The sequence below is a fragment of the Gymnoscopelus braueri genome (genome assembly GCF_963280865.1).
Source record: "Gymnoscopelus braueri genome assembly, chromosome: 6".
Taxonomy (NCBI): Eukaryota; Metazoa; Chordata; class Actinopteri; order Myctophiformes; family Myctophidae; genus Gymnoscopelus; species Gymnoscopelus braueri.
In genome coordinates this window covers 53,577,314-53,593,830 of record NC_137607.1, presented here as the reverse complement: position 1 = coordinate 53,593,830, position 16,517 = coordinate 53,577,314, and the positions used below count along the sequence as shown (strand labels likewise).

The following is a 16,517-nucleotide window of genomic DNA, read 5'->3' as shown; positions in this document are numbered from 1 at the left end:
TTTTGCTCTCACAGAGATGCAGTTAACTTTTTTGTTTTTTTTACTTTAAAACACTTCTGGGGTCATTTTAACACCTACTCTGGCTTTTGTATGCACCCACAGACAATTCTTAAGTTGCTTGGTTCAATATTTTATATTTTATCAGACACGCTCCCTTCCTATATAAACCCATTGTAACGTCAAACTCCATGTTAACTTATTGAAGTTTTGTTGTCTCTGGTTCTGGTGACTGACATGGTCTTTCTAATGCGTGAGGAGGCTGTATTTTACTTTTCTCAATTACCTTTTTCCATTTATGTTTTAATTAAAAGCCATACAGATTGGACAAAATTCACTTAAACATTGACATAATGGAGCTTTAAACGTTTTCATAGGTGCACCAGCATATCATTTACTTGCACCCACATACACGCACACTATTTTGTTATTGACACGCAAATGAGAAGCACAGTGTTCTGTTGACGGGATGCATATGGTGGATGAGGATGATGTGAATATTATTTAATATTTATCATTTACTTGGATGATATCTTGTTTCGGTGGATATTTTGACCTATTTACCTGTTTACCACCTGCACAGTATGCAATATGTTAGTGCTGTAGCATCTGTTCTGTGTCAGAAAATGGAATTCCTGATCAAAAATAGAAAAATCCATGCTTTGAGGCCTTTGCTATTCCATGACTGTGTGCAGAGACCACAGAAAGTTGGACGTATTACAATGGTCCATGGTCCCTCACAAGTTGACCAGACTTGCAGTATGTGAGCCTCATCTGGGGGCTACTAACAGCTAAAAATATTTGAAAAATGTCAGCACTGCGAGTGCCACGTTTTGGGTTGGATGGCTGTGCACCAACACATGCATTTACTGCCCAGTAACTGGCATGCTACTGTGTTTTTATACAGATTCATACAGAGTCTGTGTTCTGTCTTGCTCTGAGTCGGCCTATACAGTAGGTACTGTACATGTGATAATAACTGGCCTATGCTGGGATTCTGGGAAGACGATTTATTGGTTTCTTTGCATTTCTGTCCCATAGCACTATGTAGGGATGATTTTAATGGGTAAAAGGAAGGCAAGGGTCAGGGATCTGAAAGGGAGACCAGCCTATCTTGGTCGAGCGATGGAGCTTGGCAGTGGTCTTGGCTTCTACAACCTTCAGGAAAAGAGGCCGCTCCAACAGTATCATGGGAGCTCTAAAATAAAGGAATCGATCTCTGCAGACCTTGAGTTACGCTAATGCGAATTTCAGATATTCTACGTTAGGCTTTCAATATTAAAGAGGTACATGCATGGCAAATTCATCTTGGAGAGAGTAAAGGTTTGCTATGTGACCAAATGTGATATGATTTACCCTGTGATTTTCCTTCACAGGGGGCCTGCCTCTTGTCTGACTGTTCTTATTTTAACAATAGTAAGCACAGTAAAAGGAGCGTGTCTTCTTTCCCATGAGAAAAAGATGATGCTGGGTGGATTGATTTACCCCATTGTAAAGTCATAAAGTACAGTAATGCACACATAAGCTAAGATGTAAACCTAAAGAAATAATATGCTTTGGTTTTGGTCTCTGCACATATCATAACTGATGCTTGAGCAGGTAAAGTGCTGCTTTTATGCGTATCTGTTGTTGTTTTATAGCAGTGTAGCTGAGGGCTAACCAAGGATCTTTTCCATGGCATTTATTCAATCCAAGCAAAGTGTTTAAACATTTTTGTGTAAATAAAATCATAATGGTCTTATTATTCTCTTTCAGGGCCTGTCGTCACAGCCGTTGATTCGATTTACTGGAAACCAAGGGGTAAGATCATCGTTTTCTGTCTGTCGCCTTCTCTTTGTCACCATAGTGTCATTGATGCAAAGTAGATTAGAAATCATGAGAAATAGTGAGTGAGAAGAAATGCTTTCAATTTTAAAATGTTGTTTTGTAGAGCTATTTCAATTTGCAGTTTTATTCGTAGGGAATCAAAGATTATGGGGGGGATCTAAAATCGTCCAGCTTTACCCTCACATCCTCCCCATTACTCATGAGTTAATAACAAGAACATTACAACCCACCAACACCAACATCAGGCTCACAGAAGCACAACATATTCGCAGAGGACACTACATAACATTTTTACAAAGATATGGCACCAATATGCCCAGTGAGCAAATTATCTTTTTCCATCAAAAAACATTGTCATTAAAGTTGCACTACTGTATATTATAGTTTCGGGTATCAGTGGCCACTTTGGACACAAATAACATGGCAGCCAACGTCTTTGCCTTCATTACCCAAGATTCTCTGCGTCCCTGCTCAGTCACGCTAATGACGTGACACTCCATCTTTGACTCTTTTGTCTGAATGGGCGTGGCTTTGCAGGAACTCGCAGTGAATGACGCTTTGGTGAGCGCCGTGCCTGTCTGCTCGTGCACTGCGCAGTGTGCGGTCATAAGTTTTGCACAGACACACGTGGGTCATGTATGTTTATACATGGTAGATGATAGAAGTTGAGTCAAGTTTGTTTGTTTGTTTCAATGGCGGAGATGGAATTTCTGAGGTGGGGGGGGGGGGGACAAACTCAGACCCCCCCTGCCTTCTCGGCTGATACCGACAAAAAACATCACTTGTTACACCCCCTTTGATTTAACTCTTGAGAGTTTACAAATGTAACCAAATGGACCCATGTCTTGCGCCCGACGCAAGACACTGGTTACACTGACACGCAAATGTCTTACCCCCCATGATAGCACTTGTGTGGGCTTGAAATTGACCATGAAAGGCATTATATGGTAGATTCTTACCATTGAAGATTGTCTATGTAGGCTACTGTATCTTCATGATATGGACTCCACTGTTGACTCTTTGTTTTCGATAGTTGGCTCCCAAAGACAAATTTTAGTTTCACTCAACGTCACACTGTTTACATCTGACTGAAGCAAGCGTGTCCGGCTGTGATTGGCCAGTCGACGCTTTATTGGCAGTTCTGCCTTGGTGTGACCAGCATGATTGAGTAGGAAGGGGCGGTCCCCTTCCTGAATTCAGCCAATAGCAAGCAGGTAGGGGCAGTGCTAGAATTATTAGCAGATCTACAAACTCGCAGCACAATGCGTTGTGCGCTTGTAGGTCTGCTATTTTCACCGCGCACACTGTATGTGTATATCATACACACTGTATATGTGTGACTGACACGGTATGTAATGGGCGGGCGGTCCCCAGGTAAAACAATCGATAAATCTTCTCTTGCGTGTTTGACGTTTCTACCTGTGCGACACTAGAGCTCGAATGCCCGGATGAAACTCATTGTCTCCCCTATACATAGTAATAGTGTAAAGCCCCTAGCAGGGACCCCCCTGAGTCTATACCTTAATGGAAAGATGTTTGTTATTCCTTAAAAAGTGTACTTTATAATTTTGTGGGACATAATGCGCTATATAGTTGTTAAAAAGTTACATAGTGCTGCTTTAATAATTGGGATTACAGTACATTAAGCATAATAATCGTTCAGCCCTAGCATGTGGCTATCATGCACAGCTAATATTCTGGTCTAGGACTGTACCATTATCCCCTCTTACACACTTGATTTGGACCAAAGCTATTGGAGCCAGAGGTGTGATAATGCCACAAAATTAACTGAGCCATTGTGCTGTTGGCTTGATTCTGAGTGCATGGTGACATGAGATATATCTTAACTGTAAAACAGCATGTAACTGATCTGTTTCATGGAAGATATTGACTAAATATGCTGCAGAAGTAGGCTCGAGTGTGGGGCAAAGAACTGCAAATCGTCATAATTTGACCTGTTCTATCGTGTGTGTGTGTGTGTAAAATGCCCATATATGGAGATATATGTATCTGTCAGTCCTTGTCCCTTTTATGAAGATTGCTGATGTCATCAGTATATGTCATAGTGATATGAGCGTGACGACGGGGCCTGCCGGTCGGTCCTCCCTTAAGCCAATTTTAATATAAGATATATTTATATTTTACACACGCATGCACGCACGCGCGCGTGCGCATATGTGTAGGGTACCTGCCTTAGGCCTGGCAGACCAAGGCTGCAACAGCCGACTCACTGACTCACTGCTAGTGAGTCCTACTAGTTTTTATCTGCTGCAGCGACCACTGACCGGATTAGATTTCCTCTCGTTCTGGCAGCCATGTCCGTGACTGCAATTACATCTGCACAGATCGGGAAGAGGACACACAGCTCTATTGGCCTGGAGTTCTCCCACCAGACAGAGTGAAGTGCTCACACACACATACACACACGCACACGCACTCAGTAGAGATTCCCTGCTTCTCATGTCCGCCCCCACCCAAACTGGGCACTGCTTTTACACTTCTGTAAGGAGCTCACATCTAAACAATTTATATTGTGTATAGTCTCACTATACACTGCTGTACACTGGGTGATGCACTCCCAGACACGAGCGCTTTATAGGCAGCAGGTATTCAAACAGCTGGAAAAAAAAGGGGACGGGGTAGTTCTAGTTGGTATCTCTGCTTATATTTAAGTATGGCCATTGTTTGCATCAGACAAGCAGAATCGGCTATTTAAACTGCCAACCTAGTTATAAGCTTGATCTAAATATTTGATGGGGCGGGGGGAATAACATTTGAATGAATAATGTATCTAAGATGTATCAAATAAAAAAGCCTCAGAATTAGGTATTTTGTTTGGTGTAGTGATATTTATAAACTTCACCAATGTGACTTAACACATTGACAGCCAGAATTATTTCAGATTTTTAGCTGTAGCCTGCCAGAGATTTTTCATTGAAAAAAAAAGTACTCAGGAGCCGAGATACAGAATTTTTAAGTTTTAAGTTAACAAGGAAGTGGATAGGAGTCTAAATCTTCGAACAATCATATCTCCTTGGTCTTTGGGTCAAATAAAAATAAAAAAACATATACAAAATAACATATAAAAAATAAATAAACTTTTTTTTTTTTTTTTTTTGAACGCAGATCTGCGTTCTTGGCAGCCCACGTATTTATTAAAAATAGAACGCAGATCTGCGTCTTTGGCAGCCAATGTGTTAACATTACTCTACCACAAGTGTACAGTAACTAAGAAATTTGTTGGAAAATATATTTTTTACATGCACGCAGAGGGCGGAGCTAGGTCTTGCCAGTGCGCATGCTGCAAATCTTTTGGTGTGGTCCCTGCTGTTCTGCCCCCAACAGTTTAATTTCAATTGTTATGAACTCACTCAGATTCAGTCAATTGCTTGTTGATGTCACTGTTCAGATTATGGTGCAGAAGCCATGAATCTCCAATGAAAAGTACAAAGATTTCTGACGATAAATTCTCTTACACCTGCTCACCAATATTCTCCACAACTCTCCTCCTGGCCTCCTCAGTACTCACACAGTTCTCTTCAGTCTCACCAGATAACTATGTACAGAAATACTGTATATCTGGGGTGCCTACTAGTGGCTTAGTCAGAGATTACGGTAACGTAACTTTTTGACTGCCAGATATAAATAAATAAATGAATCACCCAGTGCCAGATATTTTTTGTTTGATCTTTTCAGCTAGTCACAGAATATTTATCTCCAGTATGATCAATCCCCTGAACGTTGATAATCATGGCGGGTTTCACTGTGCTGCCGCAAAAATAATCCCGACCCCCCCATTCGCTTGTTATAGGCCTTTGAAAATAGCATGTCTCGCCAAAAATGCAGGGGGAAAAAAGGAACTCAAGATATAGCCGTTTCCCCACATACGCTAACCAGGAAGTGGATGGAGCAGTAAATCTTGTGATCACGTGATCTCCTAGATCTCTCTGTGTCTGAGCTGAAATGGTGGCTCATAGGTTGCGGAACAGCATCCTCTAGTGGAAAACCACTGAAAACACCTCACTCGTCAAACTCGTGTTTGGCACTGTGGACCAAGTGCCAACTGACGAGTTTACTCGTCCTTGGCAGTGAAAGAGTTAATTACATTTTCCAGCCACGTAGCTCCACCCCAAATATATTTAAATATATTGAATTATTTGGCCTGCTTACAGCAGGAAATTAGATGCAGGCTGGTATATTTATAAAAGTTAACGATAATAGCAGCAGACGGGCGCATACACACGGGTGAAAACTATCTCCTCCGCCCTTGGCCTGGCAAATATTTTTTATATTCACATCCAGTTGTGGTGTGTGTGTGTCAGCAGCTTTCTCTCCCCTTGATGCTTCCCCACTGGCAAAGCTGCCATTGTGTATCGAAAACAATGGAGGCAGCAGGTAACCACCTAGTGTGTGTGTGTGTGTGTGTGTGTGTGTGTAAACACCTACCACGAGGGCCCCACTTATCGTCTCACCCCTGAGTGCCAGTGCTGTACTGAAGGCCGCATGGGAGAGAAAATCTTCAGACCTTGCAGGAGATTTTTGTGGTGCATGATGCGGGTCACATGCGCGCGATTTTTATTGATAATTACAGGGTCCCCACGGTCATGAAATTCCTGGAAATATTTTGAAATTGAAAAAAAAATAATCCAGTACTGGAAAAGTTTGGGAATTGATCAAAGGTCCTGGAATTTATCAAGGGTCCTGGAAAAATATTTGGCTATGCATTGTTTTTGGCTATTGATTTTGTTAATACAAAACATTTTCATAAACATGTATAACATTACACGAAATATGTAACATAAGTAGTTTTTCGCCGAACGGGCTGTGTGATGGCATATATTATTTAAATAAAATAAGTCATACGGATGCCATAATGAGTCTTCCAGTGAGCTATGCCCTGATTTTGCACGAAATGTTGAATGAAATTGTACTATTCTATATTCTATGCTTTATTTTTGCTACACTGCCTATCTTTGGGCATTCTACATAGGAGTAAGAGACACATTATTGCGCTGAATGATTGTTATATAGGCCTGGAAATTGGGCTAAATATTCTGGAAAAGTTTTGGAAAAGTTTTGGAAATTCATTGCTAAAAATGTGTGGGGACCCTGTAATTAATTAAACGACTAAAAAACAACAGTAACAACAACACACTCTACCAGCCTCGAGTGGTGGAAAATAGCAGATCTACAAGCTCACAATGCCTTGCACTTGTAGATCGGCTATTTTCACATGGTTACTGTATGTTTTATAATAATAATCGAAATCTACAAAGTAACTAGTAACTAAAGTTTTCAAATAATTGTAGTGGAGTAAAAGTACAATATTTGCCTCTGAGATATAGTGGAGTTACTGGAGTAGAAGTAAAAGTATTAGAAATTGGAGATACTCGAGAGTCAAGTGCAAATACCTCAAAATTGTACTTAAGTACAGTTCTTGAGTACATGTACTTAAAGACGTATGCCAAAATCCATTTGAAAAAATTGCTTTTCACTGTTCTCAAGTCAAATATTGATATGCGATTAAAATGCGATTCATTGCGATTAATTAATTACAAAGCCTCTAATTGATTAGATTATTTTTTTTAATCCAGTCCCAGCCCTAGTGTGAAGGTATTATGATGGTATTTGGAATCATCCTATTCTTTATGCAAAATCAATAGTGTGCCAAACCTCGAATGAACACATTGTTTCAGTACATTTATAGACCATTAGGCTTCTGATTATAACAATATTAAAAGCACCATGCAAACGCTCACTGTCATTGAATGCATAGGTGCTCACCATAGAATTGCCCAAAGGCCCTGACCAGGAGGCCACCGCTTGGGAAATGGATGGTTACCGGTTCAAACCCTGGTGCATGTCGAAGTGTACTTGACTGAACCCTTAAACTGCTCTCGTTTGTGCCTTGCATTGCTTTCTGTGCTGTCGGTGTATGTGAATTGGTGAATGTGATCACATTGTAAAGCGTATTGGCTAAAGACGCTATATAAATGCACCAGTGCCACTGATCGACAGTGGTGGAAAAAGTACTCAAATTCTTTACTTAAAGGGCAAGACCACTTTGGTAGAGGTTTGGTTTGTGTAGTTACCTTGCCATGATGTAACTCCAAAGGTGGACAAGAAATGAAAAATAATTGCCCCATTAATTAGAAATTGATAATTAAAAATATGCTCCCCATTGACTTACATTGTACACTGAAACAGCTCTCAAAGTCACTCTTTTAGCCCATAAACGAACACAAACTAAGCTGATTCAGACAATATAGAACATCACCAAACCCAGTACTGTTTATTTTTTTAATACAAATGTCAACTTCCTGATGATTTTACTATTTGAAGATCCGGATCCGCCGATCCAGTCCAGGTTTTCTTTCTAATGAAAATTGCTAAATCAACAGTAAGTAACATTTTTATTAAAAAAAAAACAGTACTGGGTTTGGTGATGTTCTATATTGTCTGAATCAACTTTGTTTACATTCGTTTACATGCTAAAAGAGCGACTTTGAGAGCTGTTTTACTGTACAATGTAAGTCAATGGGGAGCATATTTTGAATTATCAATTTCTAATCAATGCAGCAATTATTTTTTATTTCTTCACCACCTTTGGAGTTACATCATGGCAGGGTAACTACACAACCCAAACTTATACCAAAGTGGTCTTGCCCTTTAAGTAAAAGTACCAATACTGCAATATAAAAAGTAAAAGTCCAGAATTAAAAATTTACTTGAGTAAAAGTACAAAAGTATTGGCATCAAAATGTGCTTAAAGTATCAAAAGTAAAAGTACAAAAATATTTGAAAATAGCAGATCTACAAGCTCACAACGCGTCGCAACGATAGAAGCTTTCATGCCTGCACGTAGGGCTGTCACGATTACACATTTAAGTTGACGATCAATTGTCACACAAATAATTGCAATTAACGATTTTAATTGCGTTTTTGGCATTGAACATTGGAACATGTGAATACAATATACATTTCTGTTTGGTTGTTAGGCTTCATAATCACAAATTGCACAGTAGATATGACAAATAACTTAAATATACAAAGAAATTCATTTAATAGTTTTATACTTTCAAAATGTTTTTAAAAAATAGCGGCTACAAAATAGGCTACAACACAAGCTTACAACACGTCACTTTGTGACGTGTTGTAAGCTTGTAGATCTTTTGATAATGTTTCAACAATTATGACTATTTATTTTTCTCAGTTTTGTTTATTTGAGGATTCAGAAGTATATACAAATACAAAAATCTACAGATTAAATATGCCAGTATCAAAAGTAAACAATTATGACGATTATTCAAAAATAATTGCGATTATGTAATAATTGTGACAGGCCTACCCGCATGCACAGACTAAAAGCTGCATTTTGACCAATCCAGTCCGCAACCTTAGTTTGACACCGCTGTCCTGCATGCTGCATGCAGAATCAGCATCTCTGAATGTTGGCAGACATTGTCCTGTGTAAGAAACACAGACATGGCAGAGATCTAAGATCCGTCATTTACTTTCCCTGCATTATCACTCAGCCTGTACAAGTCACTCATACTGCAGTGTAAAACACACACACTCTAGGCTTGGCGTTAAAATGAAATCTCTTGTAAGGTTCACTTTTTATGTTGTGCAGGAGAACAACATTGTATGCATTCCATGCTTTGTTGCACACATGCTTCTCCAGACACTCACAAATGCCCTCTTGGCAGCAGCATGCTAAAGAACTGGCAGAGCCAGGACTACGCCTGTTTACTAGTACTACTGTATGTTTACATGTTGTCTGGAGGCATTACTTGTTTGAAACCAGATGTATTGCATGGGAATTATCACATGTAACAAGGAACAGCTTGTTTCACAGGTTTGACTGACTATCCTAATACATTCTGAATACATTTTGAAAGCTAGGCATACTGCTTTTTAGGGACTTTTAGACTTGGAGAATATAATCTTTGGTGTGTGAAACAAGATTAAGGTTTTTGTAAATCCCGATAAATTCTTTATTAGTGATTCTTAACATATTTACGGCGCGGCCACAATATGTCCAATCCAAAATCTCTCATTTTGGCCGGAGCGTCACCGTCACCCAGTTGGACTTGTTGGGAGTTAACGTAGTACCATGGAGGGCGTGTCCCATGGGTTGTGTATCTCCAGGCACACTGATGCATTTTCTGTTGCCATCCCACTGTCTGATAATTTATTTTTGGATAATATCAAGAAAGGTGCAGTGCAGTACACTGCAGTCTTATTTCTTCTGCATAGGGCGGACTCCACCCATTATATGCTTTTTCTTTTTGCACTTTATGTAGACTATATTTAGTACTTATTTTCCCGAAGGGCCCAGATATGACCTTGTGTGATCTGAGAACCGCTCCCAGGTTTATAAACCTGTGTGATTGGCTTAGTCTATAACCTCATAACAGGTTGATTGTTAAAGAAAATACATGCTTTTTAATTAAAAAACGTGTTTTGGCATTTACTGACTAATGTTTATTTGATGTGCATCATAGTGGGAATGCACACACGCACTCACTGTGTCCCATAAAAAGGGGGTTATCAGCTGTAGAGATCAGATGGTGGAAAAGCTGGTATTCTTACAGGCCGTTTGAAGCGTTGAATAATGCATTAACTTTTTATTGACTGAAGCAAGCTGACAGTGGAGGCAAACCTGTTGCTTTTCAGTTCAGTGGAACGCTAAGGAGGGCTGAGGAAGCGTCTGAATTACAGAGCTGGATGGCCTAGCGTCACACTCTCCAACATCATATGTTTTTTGTCATTCATATTCAATTGTACTGGACAGCTTTCACCTTGCAGCTGAAGAGTGCACCGTGATTCGTGGCCATTATAAATCGCTGATACACAATTCTATGGCCTGGGGGTGAGCCTGGGGTAGTAAGAGGGGTATATGTCATATATGATAAAGATTTACCATGTACGAGAGTTAGTGAAATTATGGTAAAAGGCGTTGTGGACAGGAATGCATGTGTTTTTTTAGACTAGAGTTGGACATGCGGCTTGCAGAGATTTATTTGAGATTTAGAACTGACCCGTTATTGAGAGAGTTTAATAAAGACCATTATTGGAGTAAATAATCCTCCATCTTTTACGGGGGAGTTACAGCACGGAGGTCAGTGAAATCAATGCCAGCATGGACTATCTTTAAGTGCCAAAGTAAAACGTAACCTCTTGTATTTGAGAATATTATTGGTTTTACACAGACGCCAAAGGTGAAACATTAAAACGATCGACTTAATAATAATGTCTCCTTTATTCAAACAACTGCTCCCTTTTAAAAGTCTGTATCTGACTGTGCTGTGTACTTCACGTTCTGTTTAACATCATCTTATCTTTAATGTCACAATCCACAACATCCACAACTTAACTACTTGTATGGAGCACAGCGCAATGTTCTGGTCAGCAGCAGGCATATGGAGAACAGAGATGTGGAGAAGAAAAAGATTCAATATATTTGTAACATCATCTTCAGTTCTGATAGCAGGTTAAAATTGGCTTTATATCTGCATAGGAAAAATCAATCGGTGCTCTTCCATTCGATCAGTGATATACAGTACGATTCAGTGATATACAGTATGATTCCATTGCCAATCGGAACAAGTCTATACGTAGCATAATGGGACAGCATCCAAGCACCACAAGGCAAGCAGCCTTACATCCGACAAACGCATATATATATATATATCCGTTTTCCTTGCATCCTGTCAAACTATTATAAATATTGCTGTTGGAAGTCATTCAAAAGTTGCATTCAAAGAAAATGGAAAGAATCATGTAATTGTCCTAATGCGGCACACATCAAAATTTCCCTTTGGTGATCATAGCTAAGCTGCCAAAAATGTTGCATGGTGGGAAAACCCTTACTTAACAAGATAGGCCAGCGTGATGATGAATGCTTCTATCTTTTATATAGTGCTATACATCAGTGTTGATTTTGACAGAAATTTTTGATTGAGTTTTAGTCATAGTCTTTTGAATAAAATAACATTTTAGTTTTAGTCATATTTTTGTCACCTGAAATGCTTTAATTTTTGTCTAGTTTTAGTCGACTAAATATGATAAGATTGTAGTCGACTAAATATACAGTTGATTTAGTCGACTAAAATGGCCATGATGGCGTCGTAATGGCTGATTTTACACTTGATTGCATGCTGAAAATAGCCGATCTACAAGCTCACAACGCGTCACAGCGTAGATCGGCTATTTTCAGAGCACAACACCCGAGCGCAACCGAACATAAAATTACTTTTCTTTTAGTCCTACTGGATCTCTTCTCCACTTGACCCTCCCTAACATTTTAGTCTAGTTTTTATTTGTTGACGAAATTGTCAATATATTTAGTCATAGTTTTAGTCATCGTAGCCTAGTTTTTATTTAGTTCTTATTTAGTTTTCGTCAGTGAAAAAAGGTAGCCGACGAAAGATTTTCGTCATAGTATTAGTCGACGAAATCAACACTGTTATACACTGTTTTACTAATGAGCTGCTAGTGTTCAAATATTGAGTCTCTCACTCTTTCTCTCTGTTCTTCTCCCTCTCTTCATGTTTCATTAACTATGGCGTTCACAGAAAGGACTAGAGGAGCTGTGGCGAGGGTCCTAGTCCTCTCCTCCGGCCCTGGGCTTGAAAAGAAGCTTTGTTTGCAGGATGCCATGCAGAATGAGGGGATGAGGAGGGCTCCAAGCACAGCCAAGCAGGGCTGTGTTGGACAGCCTGTTAGAATCCACTTGGAGAATTTGTCGTAATGAGGGTTGTGGATAAGTGGAGCAGGGGCACTGCAGCCTGGCCCCTTCTGTTTTTTGTTTTGTTTTTTTGTCATCTGATTTAACATTTCTGCTCATAGAAGATTTTTTTTTTTACTGTGGTTCATTTAGCCTGTTTCTTTCTTGTATTAACCTTCACAACAGCTGCAGGAAGGATAAATGTTGCCCTAAAAAAACTTGGATAAATACAGTACTTGTTCAGACAGAGTCAGACACTGTGCCAGTGTGCCACGCACGTCCCTGCATCTACCAAGTGTCACACATTTTTATGTGGGTGTATTTTTGGCCTTTACATAGGGGAGACAGTGGTTTGGTTAACAGTAACACTTTGGCGTGACGTTTCAGCATAGACAGCCTTGTGGAGTCACAGGACAGAACAGTCTGCTGCTTGGAGGTCCTTGCGCTTGCTCTCTTTACATTTTCCCAGCAGGACCTTTAGTTGATTTGAAGCCTTGGAGAGTGATCCTGTCTGTTCTACCTTTCAGGATATTAACATGCTCCTAAACAAAATGCCTGCTTTTCTCTTGCTTGATATTCTGAGTTCTGACTGAGTAACTCTTTGTTCGCTCTCGTTTCGTTTCTATCATGCTACTTTTAGGGCTTTCACCAACTAGTTGACTGGTATAACCACACTAGTCAACCTTATTGGTACTAGTCGAATAGTTGATTTTTTTTTCATTGTTTTAATGCTATAGTAATGGCCCATTATTATTATCCTCCTGCCTTTTTTTTTATCAAAAGGGGGTCAAAAGTATGCCCAATAATAGGGTATTATTTGGGCAATAATCCCCTTTTGAGGATCCTTGGAGACGCTGCTGTGCTACTGTGCCAGAAGCGCTTCCCTTAAAACAGCATAAAAATAAAGGCAGGAGGATAATAATAAAAAATGTAATAGGTAAATATCGACTAGGGTCAAATTAGTCGACCAGTAAAAATCTCTAGTCGTGAAAGCCCTAGCTATGCTGCTCTCTGAGCTCAACATGACAAATAGAAGTTAATGAATATAAAACCTCATCCTCTCTCTGCTCATTGCTTGGTAGAACTGTGCTCCATCCGTCATGTTGTGCGAACGGATGAGCTGTCTTGTCACATCTTCCCGTCACATCTTCAAACTCATACTTTTTCATCATAAAAAACAATGACAAAAATAGAATGGATCATTTTCAGTTGACGCTACATTTTATCCAATAAGCTCCCAGGACTTTTCCCACTGTATTTTAGCTATAACCAGCTCAGTGCTTGCTGCAGATTGCAAGGAGCTGGGTATGGCAAGTTGATCAAAATCTACAGCAGAAATAAAATGAAAACCGCTCACTAACTAGCAACGTTAGCTGGGTCGATTCAGCTAACATACATTTTCTCTTCAAACTGACTGTACTCTTGTCTATTTGTCTGAATAAGAACAAAGTGACACAGTGAGTGTAGTTGTGAATAAGAACAAGGTGACACGCCACACTGAGTGATGTCAACACTCTAGTCTGGTAAACATGGGCCTGAGCCCACAGACCAGCCCCCCTCTGACTCTCACCATCCTCTTCAAAGTGAGTCAGTAAAGTCAACTGAGTCACTGCCCTGTGCCTTTGCCTCTGTTGCTTCATCTGCCTGCGAAAATATCTTCTCTCTCACTCACTCACTCACTCACTCACTCACTCACTCTCTCACACACACACACAAATGAATAAACAGGAATACAATTGGCCAGCGTTATTGTGTGCACTTAAACAGCTCTGTAGTGCAACAGAAATGGCAGAGGATGTAGGAATTGCTGCTCCTACATTACAAATGGTCCAGCTGCTTTATCATGATTTGTATTGTCCTCATGTTGGTCTGTACAGTCACACCATCATTTTCCAGTGATGCCACTACCATTGCTGTTTGTTAACACATCTCAGGCAAGAAGCCTCACATGACCCTAACGCAGCCTGTTTCCATGTGTGTGCTAGAGCCTGTCCGATGCTAAACATGGATTTGGTTAAAGTTTTAACTTGTAAGCAAAGTTCTTTTTTTTATAAACAACTTTTTATTGAACCACTTAAGCCCCATTCAAACCAAACTGTGAGCTCACAACATGTTTCTACGCCACGTGTTGTTAGCTTGTAGATCGTCTGTTTTTAAACATTTCACCTACTAGAGGTTCGGTCCGCTACGCGGCCCTCACACCTACAGTACGTCGCACCGCTAATCCGATATGTCTGAGTCATAGTGACGGGGGGCCTTGTCAGAGTAGTACTAACATTGATGGTTGCGTTTTTTGGGCTCGTTTCTAAAGTGTAGTTGCTTATTCAGGCTTGTTTCCAAATGTTTTAATTATTATTTAAACCAGTGGTTCTCAAATATTTTCATGAAAATGTTTTTTGCATTTGTGTTCGGTTGAAAATAGCCAAGCTTGTAGAGCTTTTCAAATAGCCGATGCATATAGGTTTAAAGTGCTCATTTGGCCTAGTTGCTTCTTTTGGGCTTGTTTTCCTAGACCTGGTTGCTTATTTCTCTCACAAAATATGGCAACGCTGCCTGAAAAAATTAGTCCTCATTAACGTCGGCCGACAGTTTGTGCTGAACTAAATGCCAACTTTTGCCAACAGACTGCCAGTCTGTTGTAGTCTGAAGTAGTCTGTTTGGTGGACTTAACACTTTTCTCATTGTCAAGCAATGATTTTTAAGCCTGATTTTGAAAATGTCTTTCTTTTTTTACTTTGTCCTTTTTGTGTACTTGCTCGGATGGTGGTGAATCCCATATGCATTGGAATATAGCCCCTCTTATCTTGTATGTATTTGTAAGTCACGCTAGATGGGAACGCTAGGTCAACTGACTGAAGTGTCATGTTGATTCTGAGCTGCATGTGTGTATGACTTCAGCTGAGGCATAGAGCATTATGTTCTACTGGAGCAGAGCGTCTCACATAACGTAGAGCGAGAGGGAGAGAGAGAGAGAGCACCAGGGTTTCCAGAAAGGCAGGGGACACTGTGTTTATTTATAGTTGGCCACCTGCAGGCTTCACACGTGTTGGTACCTTGGGTAAACAGAGCTGAGCTGCTAGCAGCCTCTCAGCGTGTCAGTCACAGTGGGCACTGGGCAGGAAAGAGTGGTGTGTCACAAAGGCCAGCCTCTCATCTGGGTTAGGTTTTGCCTCGCAGGTCATGGTGGAATGAGATAGTCGAGGAGACCTGGGCTCCGGCTCCCAAAAGCATCTCGCCACTAGTAACTTTATCAACCCTTTGTAAACCCAGGTCAGAGTGCTCCACAAGTCTTTGGCTGAGAGAAACATTCTGAATTCAGGTCAGGGAAACCAGAGCAGACAGTAGCCGCCCCCCCTTTAACAGCCTTTTTATTCACTGTCTTGAGCTTACTCAGGTCCTGCTTGCCTATTTAGTGATTTTATTTATTTAAGTTGTATTTGTATTCTAATGATCCAAGCTTTTCTGTTTGATGCAGTATCTCATGAGCTAAATATTGCACATGAAGAAGACACTGGCGCAGTTTGTTTTCACTGCACCAAAATGTTAACTCTTTCAGCACAACAGCTTGTCCCACAGTGTGAAGGCCGGTAGTGTTTTAATTCACAAAATTGACAGCCTATGGTGCTTAATAGCACTGAATGACAGTGGGTAGTTTCCACTCCCTTCATTTTCTTAGGCAACACCTGTAATGTGAGAGACCGGTAATTATGTGGGCTGAATGGGCGGTGTATATGATTCTTCTGAAATACTTAGTTATTCTTTAGCACTCCTGGCTCTCTATAAGGGTAGTGGTGGTGTCAGGGGAGGGCAATCAGAGATGAGCTAGAGCTAGGCTAAAGCAAATAAGATTCTAGCTCGCTGTATTCTGTGGAGTTTCCAGTACTGCTGATGCCAGGAAGGAGAGCCCTGGGATTGTTCTGAACTAAACAGTAAACACTGATAAAAAAGTAACATAAATAAC

At 40.3% G+C, this 16,517-nt stretch overlaps 1 protein-coding gene across 1 annotated transcript in view; it reads left to right on the top strand.

The window, feature by feature from the left end:
- The window catches only part of ell (elongation factor RNA polymerase II), a 51,032-nt gene that overhangs the window by 15,000 nt on the left and 19,515 nt on the right, over positions 1–16,517 (top strand). The window contains exon 2 of the mRNA XM_080431400.1: positions 1,753–1,797. Within this exon, the coding sequence (XP_080287526.1) occupies positions 1,753–1,797 (45 nt within the window). The remainder of the gene's footprint in view (positions 1–1,752; positions 1,798–16,517) is intronic.